Source organism: Blennius ocellaris, assembly GCF_963422515.1.
Source record: "Blennius ocellaris genome assembly, chromosome: 12".
In the NCBI taxonomy this organism is placed as follows: Eukaryota; Metazoa; Chordata; class Actinopteri; order Blenniiformes; family Blenniidae; genus Blennius; species Blennius ocellaris.
In genome coordinates this window covers 4,975,163-4,998,914 of record NC_137661.1, presented here as the reverse complement: position 1 = coordinate 4,998,914, position 23,752 = coordinate 4,975,163, and the positions used below count along the sequence as shown (strand labels likewise).

The 23,752-nt window shown below is 42.9% G+C and overlaps 1 protein-coding gene across 1 annotated transcript in view; it reads right to left on the bottom strand.

The window, feature by feature from the left end:
• btbd8 (BTB domain containing 8) overlaps nt 1–19,546 on the bottom strand; it is a gene marked incomplete at its 3' end in the record, with an annotated part of 38,549 nt that extends 19,003 nt beyond the window's left edge. Inside the window, exons 1-12 of the mRNA XM_080505678.1 lie at nt 19,505–19,546; nt 19,277–19,406; nt 16,424–16,499; nt 16,218–16,336; nt 14,229–14,411; nt 10,527–10,630; nt 8,883–9,000; nt 7,499–7,588; nt 6,945–7,025; nt 6,764–6,860; nt 4,753–4,841; nt 1,131–1,233 (exon numbers count right to left, since the gene is read on the bottom strand). Coding sequence (XP_080361804.1) covers nt 1,131–1,233; nt 4,753–4,841; nt 6,764–6,860; nt 6,945–7,025; nt 7,499–7,588; nt 8,883–9,000; nt 10,527–10,630; nt 14,229–14,411; nt 16,218–16,318 — 966 coding nt within the window. The 5' untranslated portion in view covers nt 16,319–16,336; nt 16,424–16,499; nt 19,277–19,406; nt 19,505–19,546. The remainder of the gene's footprint in view (nt 1–1,130; nt 1,234–4,752; nt 4,842–6,763; nt 6,861–6,944; nt 7,026–7,498; nt 7,589–8,882; nt 9,001–10,526; nt 10,631–14,228; nt 14,412–16,217; nt 16,337–16,423; nt 16,500–19,276; nt 19,407–19,504) is intronic.
• Nucleotides 19,547–23,752: the final 4,206 nt, after the last annotated feature.

Here is a 23,752-nt window from a genome sequence, read left to right as displayed (position 1 = left end):
TAAGTTGATTATGTTTATTCACTCAAACTACTCATTAATGATCATTTGATTTGACTACAGATAACTTGATTGTTTATTAGTACCATTTGCAGGAATAACAAAAACAGACAGGGGTTATAATAATTTATGAACTCAATGATAATGGAAAATATTAAGGGATTAAGTCAAACTGAAGAAAACGAGTGGATGAAACTCAGAATCACAACACTGATGCTCAAATTGATCAACAAATTGACACTCAAGTCAGCTGAGTTACAGTGTTGTGTTAAATTACATCATTGTGACCTCAAATTTGTCTGCATGAAGTAAACAAGCAATAATGTATTGTGATAATGTGAATGGCATGAAATAGAAAGTCATTGTTAGATACTGTTAGTATCTTTATTCTTTTAAATAACAGTGCTCTTTCTCGGCCCCTTCATTTTTTTTATCAGCTGTGATGTGGCTCCCTTTTCTTCACCTTTAATGTGGTAGTTTTAGTAGTTTTCATTGATTTCTTTGCTTTTGACATCTGCCCTGCATAATTCTGTCAATTGAATAATGTTTTTATTGAGAATTTTTAATTCTGCCATTTTGACTATGCAGAACATGAATACATAGATTGAAAAATAATTCAATAATTCAAATACAGTTTAATTGGTCTTGAGCAACACAAAGAGTTGAAGCTGCTAGTGTTTGTTCAGTTGCCTGTGAGGGTTTATACATAAGAAATAACGCCATACTTACGATCTCATTTTGTGCGGACTTATTCATTTCAAGTGCAATAAAATGTCTTTACTAAAATAGAATTATTGTAATTCAAAATCATCATATCAACATTGACCAAAATAATTCTAGTTATTTTTGCCATAATATTACAGACCTCCCATTTCTCTTTGGAGAGATAAGAGGCAGGCCCATGACTCAATTATCAATTACCAGCTTGGATCACTCCCCATCTGTTTGCATTCACATCATCATCCTAAATGGCCCCATCTTTAATAACTGAGAATTTAATAAAGGCCCTCTTTGATTAGATCATGTTTGAATTTCCGCCCTGTGGAAAAACACTGTTGAACAGGTTGATGATACTGGTGACGTCACACAAGTCCAGCCAAGCTGCAGACAGTGTTTAGAAGAGAGGGACTCACTATGGTTTCAGCCACAGCGCTGAGGCAGGCTCGCTGAAGCTCCACCGGCAAGAAGGAGAAGTGTCTCTCACTCCAAACTTGGACAAAATGTTCAGCGATCCAGCTGAAAACAAAGATTTCACTTCATCAGTTTGGTCAATTTGGAATGAAAATCAGGAGAATTCAAACACAACCAAGGGCCTGTTTGCAAAAGCCAATGTTCTAGCTGCTTAGCCGTACGACTGTGGATCATAGATTTGGGCTCCATTTAAATAACGTTTACTCTTTCGAATGCTTGGAGCTATTGGAAATGCATCCATCCATTCATCCGTCTCTTTTCCCACTCTTCCGTTTGGGTTTGCGGTGGCAGTATGGTGAGCAGAGAAGTCCAGGCATCCCTGTCCCCTGCAACACTCCAGCTCTTCTGAGACGCTCTCAGGGCAATGTAGAGACACAATCTCTTCAGTGAGTCCAGGGCCGACCTCGGGGCCTGCTCCCAGTTGGACGGGCCTGGTAGACCTCTAAAGGGAAAGCCACCTCAACTGGCTCGTCTCAATGTGGACAAGCAGCGGCTGGACTTTGAGTCTCTCCCGAATGTCTGAGCTCCCCACCCTAACATGAAGAGTGACGCCCGCCACCCTGCGGAGAAAACTCATTTCAGCCACTGGTATCACAAGCTCATTCTTTCAGTCATGACCCAAAGCATCCGACCGTAGGTGAGGGTGGGGATGTAGACCGAGTGGTAAACAGAGAGCTTTGCTTTATAGCTCAGCTCCACCTTCACCCCTTCCCGCTCAATGGGAAGCAGTTGGTAGCGATTCCATCGAACGCTGGAGGCCCTCATGGGACGCCGCCGGAAGGACAAAGAGCAGAGACGTCACTAGTATATAAAATAGTCCTTCTGCACATGCGTGAGTAGAAGGACAATAACTACAACGGCAGCCTCCAGCGTGTCATGACTCTCAGCTCATATTCTCCTGGGACTTGATAGTGACTGGAATAACCAGCCAACTTGATCGTCTGTCCACACAAATGTGTGACACCTTGCCACTGTTAATGTGGACAGTGTGTGGGTGGTCTTATTACAAAAATAACCAACAGCGCCAACTTGTGGCCTGGCATGCACATAGGTGGCTTCTGCTGCGCGCATGTGTGTGTGTTTTAACAGATATTTTCAAAATGTTGTGTAAACACGAAAAACATTCTGCAATGAAAATGTAAAAACAATATTTTCACTTGAAACACTGTTGCGTAAACTGGGTTTACATACACCTGCAGCTGAAGTGAGGATGTACCATGAATGGTAAATGGGTTTCACTTGTATAGCCCGAGAGAGAGAGAGAGACAGAGACAGAGAGAGAGAGAGCACATGAAGGTATCTCACTGAAAGCTCTGCTGCTCGTCCCTTTGGGAGACGCAGGATTACTGAGAAACAAATTGCTCATTTGGAAAGCAGATGAACAAGCTGCATGTGTATTTTTGGGCTCTGCACTGTGACAGTGTCTACCAGAGGACGCTTTGTTGTTTGCTGTTATTTGTGGTTTGCAGTTTATTTTTAGATTTATTTTTAATGTCCATTTTTTTTTTTACCATAAGAGTGCCTTGTTCTCTGATTGAATGCTCACTTGTGCAGAATGATATTTCTCTCCTGCGACCACCGATTCGAGAATGAGAGTAAATGAGTTCATATCTCCGCAGTGGAGCCCCGAGGCTGTCGACCAGCAGGAGCCAGAGCTTTGCTTGAGGGAGCAGCGATGTGACGGAGCAAGACCCTGCTGCATGGGCCGGCGCTGCTGCCTGGCTCCTCGCTACCATCGCGTGACTCATCAAACTCAGCAGAGACAACACGGCAACGGGACGAAGTCCCTGACCTACATTCACACTTCTTTGCTGGCTCACTTCAGTGTTTAACGTCACACTTTAGTTTCTAGTAAGAACAGCGATATGAGGATTCTTTTTCTCCCCCAGAGAAGATAATGTGAGAATACATGCACGCAAAATAAATACAAAAATGGATGAATCTTTCCAGCACAATGTCACAAAAGAAAACTAGCAAGGATTAAATGGTGATGAAATGGCCATATGATAAAAAAAAAAATGCACTGTGAATTAGTGTATAGAAAGCAGATCAGTTCAATAGAAAAGCAAAGACCAGGAGTGATGAACAGCAGAAGATCAACACACTGTTTTTTTTTTTTTTTTAAATGAAGCTGCATCTCCACTTTTAAAAATGTGCTAAATAAAGAACACAAGACTCCGGTCTGCAGAATGTCCTGTCAAAATTATCTCCGAACCATTTCTAATGAGGGAAAACGAGGACAGGAACTTGGAGCAGGATCAGACACTTTCATAGTGATTCAGATCAGATCAGCAGTGAATGTGAGTAAAGGTACTGCTGCTGAGGTTGCTGCAAGTAAACATGGTGGAACGTTAATGTGTAAGTGGATGACTGAGGGATATGAGAGGAAACACTGCAGAGAAAGACTCAGACTTTCCCCCACAATCCTCGGACCTCGACGCCATTGTACCTTTATTATTTATCATATTGCCACATCATGTTGAATAAGATGGGGCAGCGAGTTTTAGATTTAGACTCCATTTACACAACGTTTTCAAGGGAAAACGCAAAACTTTCGTTGTGTTTCGAGGCTCCATTTACAGCGCAACTTTTAAAAAACAGCTCTCAAGGGGGAATTTTTGACCACAATCCAAATCCAGATGGAGGAACATGCAACTTTCTGGAAAGGCTCGTGCTCCGCCTCCATGTTGGCGGTGGAAACGCTGCGACTGTGCATGCGCACTACGGCCGTAGTAAATAGTTCTTGTGCACATGCACAGGTAGATGGACAATAACAATAATGGCAGAGTGGGATAGAGTCGTTTTATAGTTGAGCTTCTCCCACAATAGCAATCACACTTCCATGTCTGTCTATATACATCTGTGTATTCGCCATCTGCATGCATGAGTGTGTGGTTTCATTATAAACAAACAGTGGCCCAACCTGAAAACTGTTTTTGACGTTTCCATGTAAAAAGACATTCTTTTCAAAACTTTCTGAAACAAAACTTCAAAAATTACGCATTTTCTCTTGAAATGTCGTGTAAATGAAGCCTACATAATTTCCACTGAAATTATTCACGACAGTCATTTGCATTTACTTGTTGTTAAACCCCCCCCAAAATAAACAAAAAACATTGTTACCAGTGGTCTCAAACATTCCAGTTAACCTTTGTGTGAAAAACAATTCTTTTTCTTAAAGGCGGTCTTCAGAAGCGCCTTCACCTTGAGCATGAAACTTTACAAGCAGCTTTTTTTCCCAAGTTGAAGAACATATTGATCACGAGCCATTCAGTCTGCAGAGAAGTGTTTCTCATTAAAATACATCTGCATCATAACCCTGATCTGAGAGTGCTTATTAACACAGAAGTATGAACCCGCATAGCTGGTTACCTAGCAACAAATATGCTGAGGTGCAGAGTGCAAAAAGTGAAGGTTTTACTTTCTGAATCGACAGCAGCTCGCTGAAGGGAGAGCGGCTATTCAAACAGCCGCTGTGTGGAACGCGGAGAATCTTCCAACACTCAACGAGTACAATGACAATTTGTCCGCTGAAGCGGGAGAGGTTGCTGTTACCCAACTTACCTCCTGCAGAGCGTGTGGAGATTTTGGAGGCCTAAGGCATGTGTGAGGGAGAGGCACTCGGGTATTGTTTTCTTAACTCCGCCAATGGGCTGCAATCACAGGAGAGACGAGCCAAAGATTCAGACGTTTATATAAACAAGCGCAAGACACAGTCTCCAGTAGGGCTGCACAAGAACTTGCAAATCTATCATTGAGATACGTACATGCACAACATACATACTGCAAAAGACAAAGGTGTGTACGTGCACTCATTCATGCTCCGCATGCAGCCATGACTGAACAAGGTATACCGGTAATAACACACTGTTACTTTCTATTTCCATCAACTTGTAAAGTATCTCCGATATTTGACTGAAATAACCACAATGCATAATCAATGTTTTTTCGTGATTTTCATAACACCGCATGTGTGTGTGTATAGATAGACGATATATAAACACGTCACAGATCATGAAGGAGAAAAAAAAAAGAGCCGTTTGGAGACCTAAAGCGGGATTTGTTCTACTCATCTGCAAATGTGTGACTTTTCTTCCTCGACAATGACAAAATTACTACTAATTTTGATTTGGCGCCACAAATTGTGCGAGCAACGTGTTGTTTTTCACAGCAGATCGAGGCCTGGGACATACAAAGAAGTTTCAAGTGCTTTTTGCATTTTTGTTTCAGAAAGATTTTGCATCTAGAGAGCAAAGTTTTGAAAACAACGTCCGTTTGCACAAAAACAGCAAAAACACTGAAAACAATGTAGTTTTCATGTTGGGCCACGAGTCGGTTCTGTTGGTTGTATTTGTTCTGAAAACACTCAAACATGTGGGCAGTAACATTAGCAATGGCGAGAACTTGGACATTTGTACGGACAAGTTGGATTGTTATTACAGCAACTCTCAACTATAAAACTACCAAGTCCCAGGACAATATGGACTGAGAGTCATGACACTCTGGAGGAAACATTGTTGTTATTGTTACCACCCAATTTCTTCCATCAGATCAGTGTGGTGCGAAATTGAAACTGTCAGGCTCTTTATGTTTCACTCACAGAGCAACAAAGCCCATCTTTTAAGCAAAATGTTCATCTTTTACAGTTTTACCATTTGATTATACCATAATAAAAATAATTTAATCATCATTATACCAAATATTATTTTTGTCACATAATATATATTTGTCCTTCAAGGATTCAACTGTAGAATTCAGACACCTTCAGCCTGATCGGATATCTGCTTATTATAGACTTGATCATCTGCTACCAACATGAACACGAGATCAGAACAGCATTTATTGTCATTGGTGAAGAAACGAGTAAAAGTTTAGCAGCTCAAGAGTAAAAACAAACAAAAAATAGTGTAAAACAAGGTGATATTGAGGTTATTATACTCCAAGCATATTGTGTGTGTGTGTGTGTGTGTGTGTGTGTGTGTGTGTGTGTGTGTGTGTGTGTGTGTGTGTGTGTGTGTGTGTGTGTGTGTGTGTGTGGGTGTGTGTGGGTGTGTGTGTGTGTGTGTGTGGCTTGGCAAGAGGCTGAGCAGTTAGCAGAAGTACTGGCATCCAGACAGTCTGAAGAAAAACATTTGTGTGCAGCAGGATCGACAACAAAACAGGAGTTTTGTACGTAAAAGGCTTAGAAAATAGTCATTCAATTAAAAAAATAAATAATTCATGAACATTTTTACAGTTTGCTTTTTTAATAATATAAAAAAATCTAATAGAGATTTTCTTGTCTTCTCATAAGTTTAATCATTCATTAGTTGAAATTAGTATCAATACATTTGTTTCTATAAATCCTTTTTTTTTTTTAAATCATGACCATTAAAAACGGCTTCTTTTTCATTCTCATCTGTGTCCGTGTCTCTTCTGGTGTTTGTACTAATCACTGTCAGTCGTCCATTGGACACTTGGTAAAGCACAACCAGCAGGTTTGTACAAATGAATTAAGGTTCTATTGATTGAAAACACCTACTTTCAGACACAGACCCTGAAAAGGAGGGAGACTGGTTTCCTTTTAGAGGCTGACCTTGGGGAAGAAGCGGCAGTAGTCTCGGGTGAGAACCATCTCCACCACTTCCTTCAGCCCCTCCAGCCTCAGCATGTCTGCGGCAAACGCCACCTGACTGTGGGCCAAGAGAGGACATGCTCAGGTCACCTTTGTCTGGTCTTCCTGCGTCATAACCGTCTCTTGAGTTTCCACGCTGTACCTGGCACTGGCTCCACTGGGCAGGTCCACGATGGCGCCGTACATGAACTGGAGTAAGATCTCCATTTCATCAGGGCCCAAACTGAAACGTTGAATACGACAACAAGCTGTGCATAAGCACTGTGTCAAGGTGAATACATCAGCCACATGCTCTCCATTGGTTCAGCATGCAGGGTATTGTGCTTGAAGCAGAAGAAGTGGGAATAGATCATTCATAGATCCTGCATTTCAGCACTTCCTCTCTTTGCTCTGACAGCTCTGTCTTCACCCATTACCCTCACATCAGCGAAGCTGAACTGGGTGACACTTCTCTGCCCGGAGGATACCACGGAGGAGACCGAGGGTGAGGAGGGTGGGAATCTGAGCATGGTCTTCCCAGCCTGGCGGAGGGCGGCTGTGTCGGTATGTGTGCGTGTTGAAAACCCCCGTGCTGTATGAATAATGAATGCAGTGTATATGGAGCCATGTAAATGTGGAGTTGTTGTTGTTGTTGAAGCGGGAGTGTGGAGGTGTATTATTGATCCGTGGCTCTTGCCGCCGCCGTGCCAGTCTCACCCTTGCAGAGTAATGGAGCGTCTGGAGCTCTCCTTCCAGTTGCCGCTGAGCATGGCTCTGAAGTAGTGGGACCGGGCGCACAGGATCGCCCTGGAGAACATCATACAAACAGCCCGTTGTGCATCAGGTCCACCCGGCATTTTCCTTTGTCATTCAGATTTTTATTCAAATAAGACCAAACAAAATGTTACCTCCCATTCAGCAGCAACAAACTGAAAGCTCACACTGATATTTCAGCCATTCCCTGAGTGTCCCATCAGCATAAGAAATAAACTGATGCATGTCTGTTCCATAATGTGACAACAGTTTTCACGGTAAAATCACTGATATTTAAGGCAGACGTGTTTGGTCCACTAATACACCCCCCTGACAAATTGACCCGGCATGGTTCATATTTCATAGTTCACATGCTCAGGCAAGTGTCTCTGAAGTGACGATCAGTGTGTGTGTGCCTTCACGTGTGAAGGTACCTTAACTTACTAAAACAAACATTTATAAAGTGCTTAAACACACTGACATCCATGCATAACAACACGCGCACGCACGCACGCACGCACGCACGCACGCACGCACGCACGCACACACACACACACACACACACACACACACACACACACACACACACACACACACACACACACACACACACACACACACACACACACACACACACACACACACACACACACACACACACTAAAATGATCAATTAATACAAATTTCCAATAAGTTTAGATTGGGAAACAATGTAGGACATAAAAGGAGCAAACGTCAGTCGAGTAGGATTTCACTCAGGAAGATAATAAAAACCATACATGCTTCATTTCTTCAGGTTGACCATTCCAAGGTTGAGTTAATGCACTTTGGAAATGGGTGAAAATGACAAACACAATGACTCAATTAGCATCTAAGATATTTTGAGTCACACTCTCGTACACCTTTTGTGAGCAACTTGAGGTTCCACCACTTGCCCAAGGACACTTTGACAGACCGAGCAGGGACTGAAGGACGACCCCCTCCACCGTCTCAGCTGCTCTCAGGTATAACGGAGAGAGGAGGAGACAGTGAGCGTTGGTTCAGTTTCTTTTTCTCTCTCTCTGTGGTCAAACAGATAACAGCTTCTTTTTTTCCCAGAGCTGCAGCAGTGTTGGAGGAACCCCGTCTCCATGGTTATCTGCTGCTACTACGACTACTACTACTGACTATCCACTGCTACTCCACTCTTGTGTGAGTCAACAACGTATGTGCGCCCTCTCTGGTGTTCTACATCTGCTGTGTGAGACTGTGATGTCCCGGTGCCGCTACAGGACACATCCTGCTACGGGTCCAGGTGTCTGGATAACGAGTGTCGTAAAATACTGATCGCCGTTGTGATCAGTCGTACCTGTGGCAGGAGAACAGCTGCTCGTCCACCTGGATGGTGATGTCACAGTGTTCTCCCCGTTGGTAGAGAGCCAGCAGGTCAGCTCCGAGTCCAGAGGCCGTCTCCACAACAACAGCGTCTGCATGGCGGGGGACGGCAGTGGCTGAGCACACAAGGTACAGCGGGCCTCGCCGCACAAACTATGTATTTGAAGGACGTCAACATCTATCACGACTTGTAATACTTTGCTGAGGCAATCGGTTTGAAGACCACCCTGATGACCTTTGATTTCTGTTTCCTTTAAAATCGACAAACATTGAAAACACCACACCAACTTACAAAATTATTATTGAAAGGAATTAAAGTGGACAAATCCTAATTATTAGAGAATAGATCTATATATATATATATATATATGCTTTCATTTGAAAGGGCACCATTTTAGTTCCAGACCATAAGATGACTTGGTTGTAAAAACACCAGCTGATTTTTGTTCATTTTGCCTTTTGAGAATATTTTTACAGGACAAATTATATTGGTTATTAGCACTAAATAAATAAATAAATAAAACAATAAACAGAATAGGGGAGCACAAATCCTCAGATCCCCCTGGATAAGGTAGGCTTACACAGAGCCAAAGCGCTGTCAAATGAAGTCAATCTATTTTTAAAAAGTCCATCTATTGCTCCAGGTCCTGCAAATGTGTTATTTCTCTACCTTGAAGGAAAAGGTTACATTTTCCATAATATATATGGTGATGGCATCCATCGATGGTATACGTTTCTATTTCTAACCGATTCCTTGTAATTGGGACTTCTTCCAGTGATACAGCTGCATATTCAAATGGTATATTCACACCCAATACATTCTTTCAGTGTTTGTGCATCTTTCCCCAGGAAGGCCTAATGAGCTGGCAGTCCCAGAAATCAGTAAAAGCGGTTGGCTTCATTTGACCCACAACTTCTCCAACAGGCATCTCAGTTTCCTTGATGCAGTTTCTGGATCAGTGTGATGAAAAAAATCTGGAAATGTTTTTTGGAGCACAAATCCCATTGTGCATTTGACCTGGTGGTGTGATCAGTACCCTTCTTTTCCCCAAATCCTGCTTTACATACTCTGTATTGTTCCAGCCCAGGCCTGTTACCACCAGTGATACAACCAATGTGGGGAACATGGTGGGATGATGTATAATTTGGCCTTCACGTCCGTCTCCTGTCAATCTCTTCTGGAGAGACGCTTACAGGTTGTTTTTTTGCCCATCAGAAATCAACCTCAATTCTACCACAATCAGAAGTGTTTTATTGGCCCGTCCAGGAGGGACATGGGTGAAGAGGAGAAATGCTTGTTAATCTGCTGGGACAACACATTTCAGCATGTGGAGCTGTGGCCAGACCATTTCACCAAAATAATTCCCCCCCCAAGAATAAATAAAGTACTTCTGATTCTAAGAATACAGTAAAACAGAAAGAAAAGTCTCGCTGAATCATGAATTCTCTGCAGCCCGGCCGTCCTTTAATTAGCACCAACCACAACAGGGACTCCAATGCGATTAGCTCTTAAGTGGATAACGGGCGAGATAATGTGATGTGAGGAAAGTGGAAGGAGGAGGGCAGCGGAGCGGTGACCTGGAATAAACTCTTCACGGGAGGAACAGGATGTGTTTACCTGAGTCACTGGAGCCGGGGGGGTCTTCACTTTGGGGAAACGTGCCGCCATCTTGTGGAAGGAACTGATTGGAGTACATGCTCTGGTCTGCTGTGTACACCTGCCTGTGAGAGGAAGGCTGCAAGTTAATTAAATGTCAAGTCTTTCATTGACAGAGAGTCTCACCGTGACTCCGGTTGCACGGTCTGAACGGTTCAAGCTTCCTGGACTGTTTTTGTAAAGTCAGGTAACCTTAAGGCGTTACACTGCATTCAGGCTGTATGAAAACTGTTTCTACTTGAAGATTACCAGAGTTCTGACGACAGTCACACATTCATGCTCTGCAGGTTCAATCAAATACAAGTCCAATGCCCCAGATGAACACCCACTCTGTACATGTATGTTTCAGGTTGTAAAGAGCAAAGAATAACTAAAGTAGAAGCAAGAGAAAGAGCACTGTTATTTGGACAGATTTTAAACATCACATGGTGACTGCCAAATAACACGACAATCTCAATATTATCTGATAGTGCAGCACTTGTAGTCAATTCCTAATATACAAAATGAAATGATTGGATTTGACTGAGGTACCGTTTACATGTCAACATTTTCAACTGAAACGTTTGTTGTGTTTAGGGTGTCTGTTTACGCGACAGTGGTGGAGCCCTTTGAAAGTGCCCTGAATCCTGTCGGGTCCATTGGAAACGCTGCTCTCTCACATGCACATTCTGCACATGCTCAGTAGGTCAACAATAACTGGCGTCGTAAATGGATACCGCTTTCAAAAGGCAAAACTTCGGAAAGGAAAACGCAAAAATGACTTGTTCTCACTTAAAACGTCACGTAAACAGGGCCTCAAATATACAAGGTAAACATGACAGAAAGCTTTTTCTATTCCCAAGAGGATTTCAAAAGTTACTAAAAGATATTTACCAGATAGAGAGAGAATCAAACTTTTGTCATTAACACGTGCTCATTGCTTCACAGAACCAGATCAAAACAATACTGCGGTATTAAAAACACCGCCACGGGAAATCAAAACTGTCAAAGAACTATCAGAGACGTTAAAAAGGCAAGAAAAAGTGCTTTATGCCAAAGTGCATGAGCGTCCAGTCGTACTCTGGTGTTTTTATTAGCGCTGCTGATTCAAAGAATTGATCACCTCTCAAACTTCTCTGAGCTTTGTCATCTTTAAAATTCTGACCAAGCCACTAATAAAATACAACAATTATCAGACAACATAATAACTACGTTATATCCTGAAGCCATTAAGGTAAAAACCCTGAATCTTCTGATGTTTGGGCTTCGTTGGTCAACTGTGGCTTTAAATTCTCACCCACATATTATGTGACCCCGCAGTTAAATCCAGAGGAATATTTGACATACTAGCCAAACGTTAAAATACAGCTTAACTAATGTTACTGTTAATCCTTGCCATAGGCCCTCCTGCAAAATTAAAGAACATATCAATTTTTGTTTTTACCAAGTATAAACAAAAATGTGTCCAAAAACTGTGGCTTGTTGATGGCACATTAAAAGGTTAAAGAATAAAACAATTGTTGAATATTCATTATTTTGTGTTTTTGGCTTTTTGGCTCACCTGGATGGAATACACACAAAAAAATGAAATCTTAAATTGAAAAGTATATGAAAACATGTTTTGTAATGCGGTGGTTAGGAATAACCTCTCTAGACTGAACAGAGTCAAATAAAGTAAGAACTTAACACTGAAATAACACACTGTTGCAAAAGTAGAAGAATTGTATAGTTAATAATATTGCACTATTATATTAAAAATAACTGCTTATGCTACAGTATATATATTGTAGATTGATGAATTGGCAAATGCTATAATTGTCCTTGAAAGAAATTAAATAGAAACCCAAGTTTTAAACGAAGTGGGGAAAACTACTATACTGCCCCCTGGTGGCCACACAGGAATATTGACTTTCTTCAATGACAGCAGACTGATATTGGGCATTTCAATGGTAAATTTAAAACTCAGGATGAACGTATGAATGTATAATGTTTGGAAACGTTTAGTGTTTGTGTTAAAAGTTGGATTACTTCTGTCAATCTAGAAAGGACGTCTGTTTAATATGAACTGACCTGCTCTCTCTAACAAAGGGAACAACTTGAAGGAGCAGTGAGTTCCAGAGTAAAAGACTGCAGGATGGACTTTTCTATCTTAATAAACACTGAACATAGAAACTCCAAAAACGTCTCCAGGTGCGGGTGTGTCAGTGTAAAGCCACCGTCACAACCCGCCGTACTTGCAAGTGCGCCATGTCTCCCTGCAAAAAATGTGGCCAAAAGTGGGGAATCCGTACGGATTTGGAGCACGAAAATTGCTGCGTATGAGAAACTTTCACTGCCTTCAGGCTACCATTCTCCTGTACGGGTGACGCACTGCCTTCTACAGCCAATGAGCACACAACGCACTGACTCCGTGAGTCTTATACATTTTAAATGTAGATTAAAATCGCAGCAGGGAAGTAAAAAAAAAAAAAAAAGCATGTTGTTAATTATATGCTACATTCCACTGGCCCCAGGTGAATGGTAAACATCAACAGCTGTATTTCTGAAAGCAAATAAGCAGAAATGACAGGTTGGAGTGATGCGTTCAGGTGCTCAGAAACTGTCAGACACCAGACATCCCGGGTTTGTAGGGCTCAGAGCAATGTTACATGCTTTTTCACAATTATTGATTTGAAGGATTGGATATCAAAGTGTCTTTGTAAAGGAGTAAAGACATGATTTAAATATGACTGATAGTGGAGCCAGGTGGAACGTGTTTGACCAGAGACGACCATTCTTCATGAGAAACTATACTGAATATATATGGGCATATATTAGATATATGAAACAATTATAAAATATCAATTAGATATAATATGTAAAACTACATTGTACAGGATTTATTCTCATCCGAGGAGGAGTTGTCTGTTCACCCTTACGTTAGTTGACTTGTATAGTCGTTATCAACGTATTATTTCCCCATATTTCTACACCATAACTCAGATATGGAAGAATGAGGGAGCTACTCAATAAGTTGAGTTTATTTTGAAATTATTTTTGAATCAGATTTTACACATTATACCAACGTGTTATATGCAGCTTCATCAAAAGCCATTCCTACAAATTTATTTATTGCATTGGTCAAAAAATGCTTCAAAAAAATGCATCATGAAGATGAAATCAACACAAGTTGCATTGATTTGAAAATGTAATGACCGATTTATTTATTTTTTCACTTCCTCCTCTGTGATGTGTCTGTGTGTGTAATAAATACATCACTATTCATCCTCGCTCAGCCAGGCGTGGCGTGTGGCCACGTACTTACGCCTTGCATTGACCTACTCCCTCCCTACTCTTGCCACTCCCTCCCCAATTTTTCAGAAAAAACATGGTGGCCGTGGCCTTCCACAAGAAACGTACGGGCTAAAACCTCGCAGGGTGGGTTGTGACCGGGGCTTAAGTGACACTAAGACCTAATTGCTTGACAATTTCGAGTGAAAACACAAAACATTGGTTATGTTTTGAGTGTCTGTTTCATTACAAAAACAACCAACAGGAACCATCAGTGGCCCAACAAAACAAAAACAGCTTTTCCTACGTGAAAACTATGTGTTTTTTCTTGAAACGTCGTGGTGCAAACGGGGCCAAAGACTGGCAGGGATCTAAAGTTTTCATCAGAGCGAGACTGTAGGGAGGAAAACCAACCGGAGGTAATCTTTGAGTCCCGGCAGCTTGTAGTGTGGCAGGTGGACGGCGGTGAGGTCGTCATCCTGCGCCGGCCTGTGAAGGACGTGAGGCGCTCTGGCCAGCAGCACGGCTCTGTGCGCTCGCAGCGAGCCCGGGGGCGCCAACAGAGACACGTCCGCCTCCAGCTCCTCCTGCAGCAGCCTGCCGAGACACAGCCACGACTCCTCAATGACAAACAAGTAAACAAACAAACGCTAACAATCAATTAGGGGACGTTTGCACGATGTTCCCGGCCACCGTGGACAAAACGTGATGCACGTTAGACGACGTAGGTGGGGGGGGGGGGGGGGGGATGGGCAAACGTGACTGGTCGGGATTGCCGTGGCGCCGTGCGCGTTGTGTTCTCCTCCGGTCTGCCGCGGCGCCACCGTCTGGGAGGAGCCAGGCCGGCAAGGGAGCGTCAAACAGAACCTTCTGCAAGCTATGCCACCGATAAAGAAATCAAGCCAGGATACAATGATTGCCTTCACTTTTTGTGGCCCTTTGGGGCAGAAACGTGCTTCAAAAATGGCCCAGCGTCCACATTTCATCTGTACAGAGGCTTGACAGAACATGAAAAATGTGCCAGACCTTCCTCAGCATTCCCCAAAATCCCACAGCGCACTATGTTTTGGGCCAACGGGCCAGGAAGTGACCTCTGAGATGCTGTTTTCTCATCACCATCATCACTCAATGTGGGTCACCTAGAAACTGGCCTGCAAATGTCAGAGTGGACACTCAAACGCTGACATTGCATCCATTTCCCTCAGTGGCTGATGGGAGATTCACTCATCAGCCACTCATTGGGGACTCGGTGATGATACACACCCAAATACCAGAATCAGCTTCCAACACTTGGCTGTCAAAACCTGATTTCTATTAGAAAGAGGCAGTTATATTTTAATCAACTTTAGATCAAGAATACAGCACATCACTTCTTACTTGACAAACTCAAAAAGCAACTTTGGCTCTGTTACCTTGGCTTTTAAGTGGAATATTGTATATTGAAATAATCTCATTTTCTGGGCTTCTAAAGAGGTCAATTAATGCGCCTTCTAAATACTCAAATGATACTCTGAATATTAAAGGTATGTCTCCTCCAGGTGAAGAGAAAATTCAGACAAAGTGGACAAATAATTGAATATAAAATATAGAAAACATTACTTTGAATGCGAGTGAACCAGTTAAATCTTCTGCTGGTACCATTTCTTTATTTACTGCTGCAACATTTTGTGCAAAATCAGACTTTTTTTTTTTTTTTAATCCAATGAAGAATTGGGTTTGTATCTTTTATACAAGAAACTATGTGACATCCAGCAGTTTGAGTCCAGTGCTCTGAGTTAAGGTCTCTGCGCGCTCTCATAACAAGTCAGGTTCGGCTGCTGACGTCAGCCAGCTGCCGAAAACAAAACTTTGTTCGGCAGGAGAGCTCATACTGTGAAGCTGTCAAACTCACAGGCCACGCCCCTCACAGCAGGCCACGCCCCCTCATAGCAGACACATCTGTGAAGCTGCGTTTTAACTTTTCAACGGCTTATTTCTCGCATCAAATGTTTTTAGAAATACATTTTGGTTATATTAAAAAAAAAAAAAAACATTTCTCTGAACTGTTTCAGTAATAAAAGTGAAAAGTTTGTGTCCGAACCGCCATGTTAGTCTGGTTTTAACTGCAGGAGCTGCCGGCTTTGAGTGATGCGTTCAGGGGAATGGCGTAATGTTAATGAGCTGCGGGGCTCATACAGTAGCGAGGGTACACGCTGAATACGATTAAAATATGACTGGTGGAAAGTGCATGCGCAGCACAGACAGACTTGGGCCGGGGCGAGGTGGCACAAGCGAACCAAATTTCTTTTTGTTCAGCAGGACATGTTCTCACGGAGTACGAATCGGCCGTCAGCAATAAATAAAAGATGGCCAGCAGGCTTGGCCTCACATGCTTCCCACGTACATGTGCAGGTTCCATCTCACCTGTAAAGATCTGCAGCCAAAGCACATGACAGGCTTTTCTTGAGCTGCTCTTTGTGTTTGCGCTCTTTGATATCAAACTGTCTGGAGGCCTCGAAGGACATCGTCGATCGCTGCCGTCTCTGAAAAACACATGCGCACACTCATCATCATCATCATCATCACACACACCTTCATCACTGGCCTCCACCCCCAGAACGAGTTCCTACCAGGTGTACTACTCAGAGCTCAAGGTGCAAACTTCTTCATTCGACACGGAGACCGCTTCTGTCCCATTTGACGTCACTGTGGAAGAAAGAAGTCTCTCTTTAAAGAATGTCCATCTCTCCTTGTAAAAGACACCGTCCAGTTAACTGGAAGTTGTGGTTTGATCGGGGTATTAAGGTACCGGCAGATTTGCAGTATATGATGCAGGCATCACTAGATCTTCCTATAGCTTAAAAGGAATCTTCACAATCCTGCAAACGAGCCTCCGCTTACATGGCAAAGTTTCCAGACACAAACTGGATCCAAACCACTCAGCAGACATTCAGGCTGAGAGATAAAGGAGAACTTCAGACTTTGAAATGGAATAGTTAGGCCATAGAGTGAAATACACTTCATGGATAACTGATAATGTTCCATTATACACCTGTGTCCCTGCTTCAATTTTTTTATTTTAATCATTTTTGATTTGTTCGATTTTAGATCATTGCTTGCAAAAGTTTTAAACATTAAATAAAGGAGTTCCTCTTTATGAATGGATGTTGACATAATCACAAGGTTCCTATTTGAAATGAATGATGGTTTTATCTTTAATTATCAAAAAGTTACTTTATCAAGGATTTTGTAGGCCGGACAATCAAATTTAAAGATTTTGTTGAAATAAGCAGGTGGAAAACGTATTACTACTCAACTGCGGGTGTCCCTGCGGGTGTATATTACATCGATAAACATGAATTATATTGTGACATAACTTTTGATAATACACTGAATTATAAATTGTACAGCTTTTGAATAACTAACTGGATTTACCTCCATCGTTAAATGTTTATTTCCCACCCAGCCATCCTGTTTGTTAGTCAGATTAAAGTAAGAGCCATTCCTCAGTACCAAGCATGCTGGTGTCCTTGGGAGTACACACTTGAAATGTTTCATCAGGCTTGGTTTTTTTCACTCGAGCAGTGTTTCCTCGTCCTGCTCCTCAAGGTCCACCACTGTCCTGTATGAGGTAAGACATCTCTAAATAAAATAAATCCAGAATTAAAAAGGTCCCAGCATGTTTTGATGGAAATGCATCTTGATTACATTTATTTACCAAAGCTTGTACTACTGATTCTGAAGATCATCGTGTTTGAGCTCTCCCTCTTCAATAAGATAATTTGATCTCAATGAGTTGTTATTTTTACTTGGTTGAATATATATATCCAACAACACAAAATTAATACGTTTGTTTTAGAGTAATTGAGTAAAATATATGATAAAGTGGATCACCGACTTCCTGACGGACCGGAGACAGCACGTGCGGCTGGGGAAGATCGTCTCGGACACTCGGACTACATACACTGGGACTCCTCAGGGCTGTGTACTTTCCCCCTGGCTCTTCTCCCTGTATACAAACTGCTGCACCTCCAGTCACCAGTCCGTTAAACTGATCAAGTTTGCGGACGACACCACCCTCATCGGGCTCATCTCTGACGGTGATGAGTCCACCTACAGGAGAGAGGTGGACCGGCTGGCGTCCTGGTGCAGCCACAACAACCTGGAGCTGAACGCCCAGAAGACAGTGGAGATGATCGTGGACTTCAGGAAAGACACAGCCCCTCCGTCCCCCCTCACCCTGACAGACTCCCCCACCCCCATCTCCATTGTGGACTCCTTCCGTTTCCTGGGTACCACCATCACCCAGGACCTCAAATGGGAGCCAACCATCAGCTCCCTCATCAAGAAGGCCCAGCAGAGGATGTTCTTCCTGCGGCAGCTGAGGAAACTTAAGCTGCCGACCAAGATGCTGGTGCAGTTCTACACGGCCATCATCGAGTCCATCCTCACCTCCTCCATCACAGGGTGGTACCCCGGAGCCACAGACCGGGACAAGTACCGACTGCAGCGCATTGTGCGTGCTGCTGAGAAGGTGATTGGCTGTCAGCTCCCATCTCTCCAAGTCCTGTTCATCTCCAGGACCCGGAGGCGTGTGGGTCGGATCACTGCTGACCCTTCTCACCCTGGACACAGACTATTCACCCCTCTCCCCTCAGGCAGGAGGCTGCGGTCTATCAAGACCCAGAGATCCCGCCACTTGAACAGTTTTTTCCCCACCGCCGTCAGACTCATGAACAATACAAAGACTTAATGACTCAGCACAGACTGTAACCTGCTCTATTGCACTAAGATCCACTGCACCACTTATCACTGTATCACTTTTTATCACTCCATCACCTTATGCACCGTAAGTAAATCCATCCTGTTGTTCCTGTTGTTCTATGTCCATTGTTGCCGTGTACCATATTTTACCTCTTATTTTTAGCTTATTTATTTTTATATTCCTTTTTATATTCCTAAAGCCTTATAGCTTAAAGTTTTTAGTTTTTTTTTATCTAAACCAAGTGTATATGTTTTTATGTTTAATGTTGCACATCTCACCAAGAAAAATTCCTAGTTTGTGAACCTGTTTACAAGCAATGGCAATAAAAACTGATTCTGATTCTGATTCTGAAGACTTTCAGCCAAGGGCAGCAACCCCAATGCCATTTATTTGAGTTTGTTGTTTGGGGGGAATAAATCATCCTTTACTGCAGAAGTGATTGTTTTTGGTTCCATTCCAGGGGATTTTTGTTGGATTTCAGGTGTGAAAAGAACCTTCCCTCTCTGCAGTACCACCTTTCACCACAGTCATTGACTTGCACTATTACCTCGTTAGGATGCAAAGGGGCGCTGTTTCACAGGCGTTAAGTAAATTCAATGAAAATTCGGAAAGGTGACACCAAATAAGGACCAAACGACAAAACTTAAGCTTTAAAATATGAAACCGATGATAACCGGAAGGGTGGCAGAATGGCGTATGCCCCCGTGTTGTTACTCACCGTGTGTGTGTACTCAATAAGATAAGAAGCTAACGCTCCCGTCTCCCACTGGCTTCTCGCCTGCTCCCTCTACCTCTACCGTTCCCAAATAAGTTATCTTCCTGCGCCTCCAAACGTCCAGCAGACGTCCCTGCGCGAGACAAAAGCAACAAACCGCACTCTCTTAGCGTGTGGGTGAATAACTTGGCCCTGTAGAGGGAAAACACGTTAAGGAGCTGACCCACTAACCGTGGATGTTGACAGCGCCGCTACACGCCGCGGTTCACCTGCCAGGACTCGGTGAGGTAGGCTTTGGAGAGGAGGCGCGCGGACAATAAGGAAGAAGCTGCGCGTGCGCAGTACGGGGAGAGCAGCGTGGACGCCGCCCTGTGATGAGTTCAGGGGCCTGACCCTGCGGTCGGAATTTAGATCACCGTCCCTTTTGTGTTTGTTGCTGCTTCCTTCAGCAGTGGCCAGGGATGGTGGCTATTTGAAGAAGCGACTCTTCCGGTTCCAAAGTGGAGGTGCAAAGCGACCCACTGGGTAAAAAAAACATTGTTGTGGTCGTGGATCGTTTGATTTTGTTTTGTTAGTAAGTAGAATGTTTGTTTTCTTTTTTCCATATTTTATGTATTTTATTCATTTATTTGTGTCTGTCTGTCTGTCTGTCTGTGTGTTTGTTTGTTTGTTTGTTTGTTTGTTTGTTTGTTTGAGAAGTGTAGTGTGTGTGATCTGCTGCCACAGTAATGTGGTTCCAATATGTCTAAGAAAACCCTCAACAAGTTGCAGTGATCATAATCGACAGACGTCTACCTCCAGTGACATGTTTCAATGATACACCATGACAATACTATACTTAGTGGATTTTGCATGTTTTCCCAGTGCACATGTAAAGTAGGTGACCTGATTTAAAACATGCAGGACATAGGCCCTTGAGGAGCAGGATTGTGAAGTATTTTTTTATATTTTGGAGGTGTACCATCTGAATTAATGTGTATGTATGTATGTATGTATGTATGTATGTATGTATGTATGTATGTATGTATGTATGTATGTACAGTACAGACCAAAAGTTTGGACACACCTTCTCATTCAAAGAGTTTTCTTTATTTTCATGACTATGAAAATTGTAGATTCACACTGAAGGCAGCAAAACTATGAATTAACACATGTGGAATGATATACTTAACAAAAAAGTGTAAAACAACTGAAAATACGCCTTATATTCTAGGTTCTGCGGTCCAGCTCAGCCCAAACCATCTCATTGGGTTCAGGTCTGGTGACTGTGGAGGCCAGGTCATCTGGCGCAGCACCCCATCACTCTCCTTCTTGGTCAAATAGCCCTGACACAGCCTGGAGGTGTTTGAGGTCATTGTCCTGTTGAAAAATAAATGATGGTCCAACTAAACGCAAACCGGATGGAATAGCATGCCGCTGCAAGATGCTGTGGCGCCATGCTGGTTCAGTAGGCCTTCCATTTTGAATAAATCCCCAACAGTGTCATCAGCAAAGCCCCCCCACACCATCACACCTCCTCCTCCATGCGTCACGGTGGGAACCAGGCATGTAGACTCCATCCGTTCACCTTTTCCGCGTCACACAAAGACACGATGGTTGGAACCAAAGAGCTCAAATCTGGACTCATCAGACCAAAGCACAGACTTCCACTGCTCTAATGTCCATTCCTTGTGTTCTTTAGCCCAAACAAGTCTCTTCTGCTTGTTGCCTGTCCTTAGCAGTGGTTTCCCAGCAGCTATTCTTCCATGAAGGCCTGATTCACACAGCAACTTTCTGAAAATGTCCTGAAGATGGCAGAAACACTGCTGTCAGAGCTGTATTTCACCATGTTTTACAAGATGCTTTGAGCCAATTAATTCTGATTAATCTACCTGTCTCTGTATTTTTTCTGTTATGTACTGATTATGTCCATGTAACTTGTTTTCACAATGAAGACCATAAATGTAACAGTTGAAGGCTATATTTTGAGATTTATCATTGCTTTCGTTTTCAATGTAGATGGTTCGATCTAACTTTATTTTCTGTGGGTTCAAGCACATTGCTCTACTTGAGGAAAACAAAGGCGTGCTGCACGGGTAAGAGTTTAGAGTTCTAGAATCTTGAGAGCGTTGCTGAGACGGCAGGGCCTCGGCTGTGGAAAGCAGGGGGCTGCAGCGCCCCCTGTTGGACATCAGGGGACCTGCAGATCATCGCTCCAAATCAAAAGGAAGGAGGAAACGTGGGGAGAATATACAAACTCCACATCGAAGGACCCGGCTAGTATTAGAACCCAGACCACTGCATTACTGCGCAGCCCCCAAGACACAATAATAAAACCTTTTTTCCTCTCAACACTAACTGTGTACGTCTGGCTTTCAGGTACAGAAGAAGAAAAAATCTGGAATATTTTTGATTTCTCAGATGTTTTCATGGCTATCCTCTTCTGTGTTAAAGTGCACAGCCACTGTTGTGTATTTGGGAATACTGTATGGTTACAGGCCACAGTTTGTGCATGCCATTCTGTGTGGGTTTTCTCCAGTTACTCCTGTTTTGTACCACGGTACAAAAACCTACACGTGAGGTAAATTGCTGACCAGAAATTGCCTGTGGCATGGATGTGAGTTTGAGTGGTTGTGTGACTCTCTGACCAGGATGTCCACGTTGGTTTCAGACCACCAGTAATTATTGAGTGAATACTGGCACATATTGTATGATTAGACTTAATTCAAATTAATGGGTTGATTACAAAGGTTACTCTGTAAAGACATTAAGACAACATACATTCCAGATGATACAACAAATCGCATATGAAAAGAACTCACAGCTCCACCCAGCTGAATGTATTTTTGTGACAGCTATGGACAACAATACATTTTGTTTTAACGAGGCCATGATTACACAACAACGTTTTGAAGTTGCGTTTTGGGTGTCCGTCTACACGACAATGTTGCCCGGAGCCACTGAGAATGAAACTTTTGGAGAACCGCTCCAGAGGTGGAACTTTGTGAAAACGCTCCGACTCGGTTATTATGTAAAAGGGGTAAAATGTAAATATTTGAAAATGCTTGGGCTTGAGCTTCAACTCCATGTATACAGCAGAGATGCTGCTGCTTATGTGGCCTACAGTGAACATTTCTTCTGCACGTGCGCAAGTAGATGTACAATCACAACAATGACGGCCTCCAGTGTCCTGACTTCTATACTGTAATTGACAAGTTACTCGGAAGTCGGAATAGCAGTCCAACTTTGCCGTCTGTCTACATGAATGTCCATGTACACGCCATTGTTATTGTTTGTAGCATATTGCTCTCTGCGCACGTATGTGCAGTATATTTTCATCACAAATACAAACAAAAGCACCCATCATGGCCTGGCATGAAAACTACCCTACATTATTTTCACTGTTTCTGCCATTTCCGTGTAAACGGGCATCGTTTCCAAAACGTTGTCATGTAAATGTGAAACTTGAAAATGCTAAAACAATGCATTTTCAAGTGAAACGTCAGGTAAAAAAAGGTCTCGGTGGAAAAAAAAAATGTAAACACCACCCCCTCCCGACAATTCACATCTTCGTCTAAAAGAAGCGTGGAGGTGTTTGTTCAGCAGTCATTTCAGAAATTAAGACAAAACGCTGTGTCACGCAGCTGGGAGATAAATTTAACAGAGCATCCGTTGCTATTTCTGCTGCCTTTCCTCTCCTCAGTGGACAGGCTGTCCCGAGACAGCACCAAACACACAAACACTCCACTTATAATATCAAACACACCATCGGTATTAATAGCTTCAAAAAGCCTCACAGTCCAACACATTGACACTCAGTTTATTTATAAAATCGAACGGTGTAGACTTGGCTCAGTGAATCTCTCAAAATGCAGTGCGTAGGAAGAGATACAAAATAGTACAATAGTCAACCATCACCAACAGTTCTATACAGGAAGATCCAGATAACAACATTCTCTAATTATGAGCATCTCTGAAGAAGAAGAAGAAGAAGAAGAAGAAGAGAAAAAAAAAAAGCAGAATACAAAAGAAAAGCTCCTGTTGACAACACTACCTGATATAGGGAGTTGGAGGGTTGCAGCTCCTGAAGGACTGTGCCCAAAGTGAAACACACATAGTACAGCGGAGGAGGACGCCGTGTCCCGGCTCTCTCTGGACGACTTCTACACCGCAACGACTCGAAAAGTTAAAAAGGCACCACACAATACAAAGTCACGGGGAGCTTCTGCCACACATTTGTAATGCTGTAACCGGACAAACTTTTAAGGCGGATGTCATGTGCAAAAAAGGTCTTGAGCCAAGTGTGCTTTGATTCTCTCCTTTCCCGCTGTAAAAAAATATCGGAAACGTGACAGGTTTTCAGAGAATGATTGCATCATCACTATGTCGCTTGGTTATCACAGGCATATTCCAGGCTTTCGGGGGGCGGAGGGAGGAAAGTGGCGGGTGAGAAGGAGGGCGAGGCCAGGGGAAGGGGTGCTGGAGCAGTGAAGGGGAGGT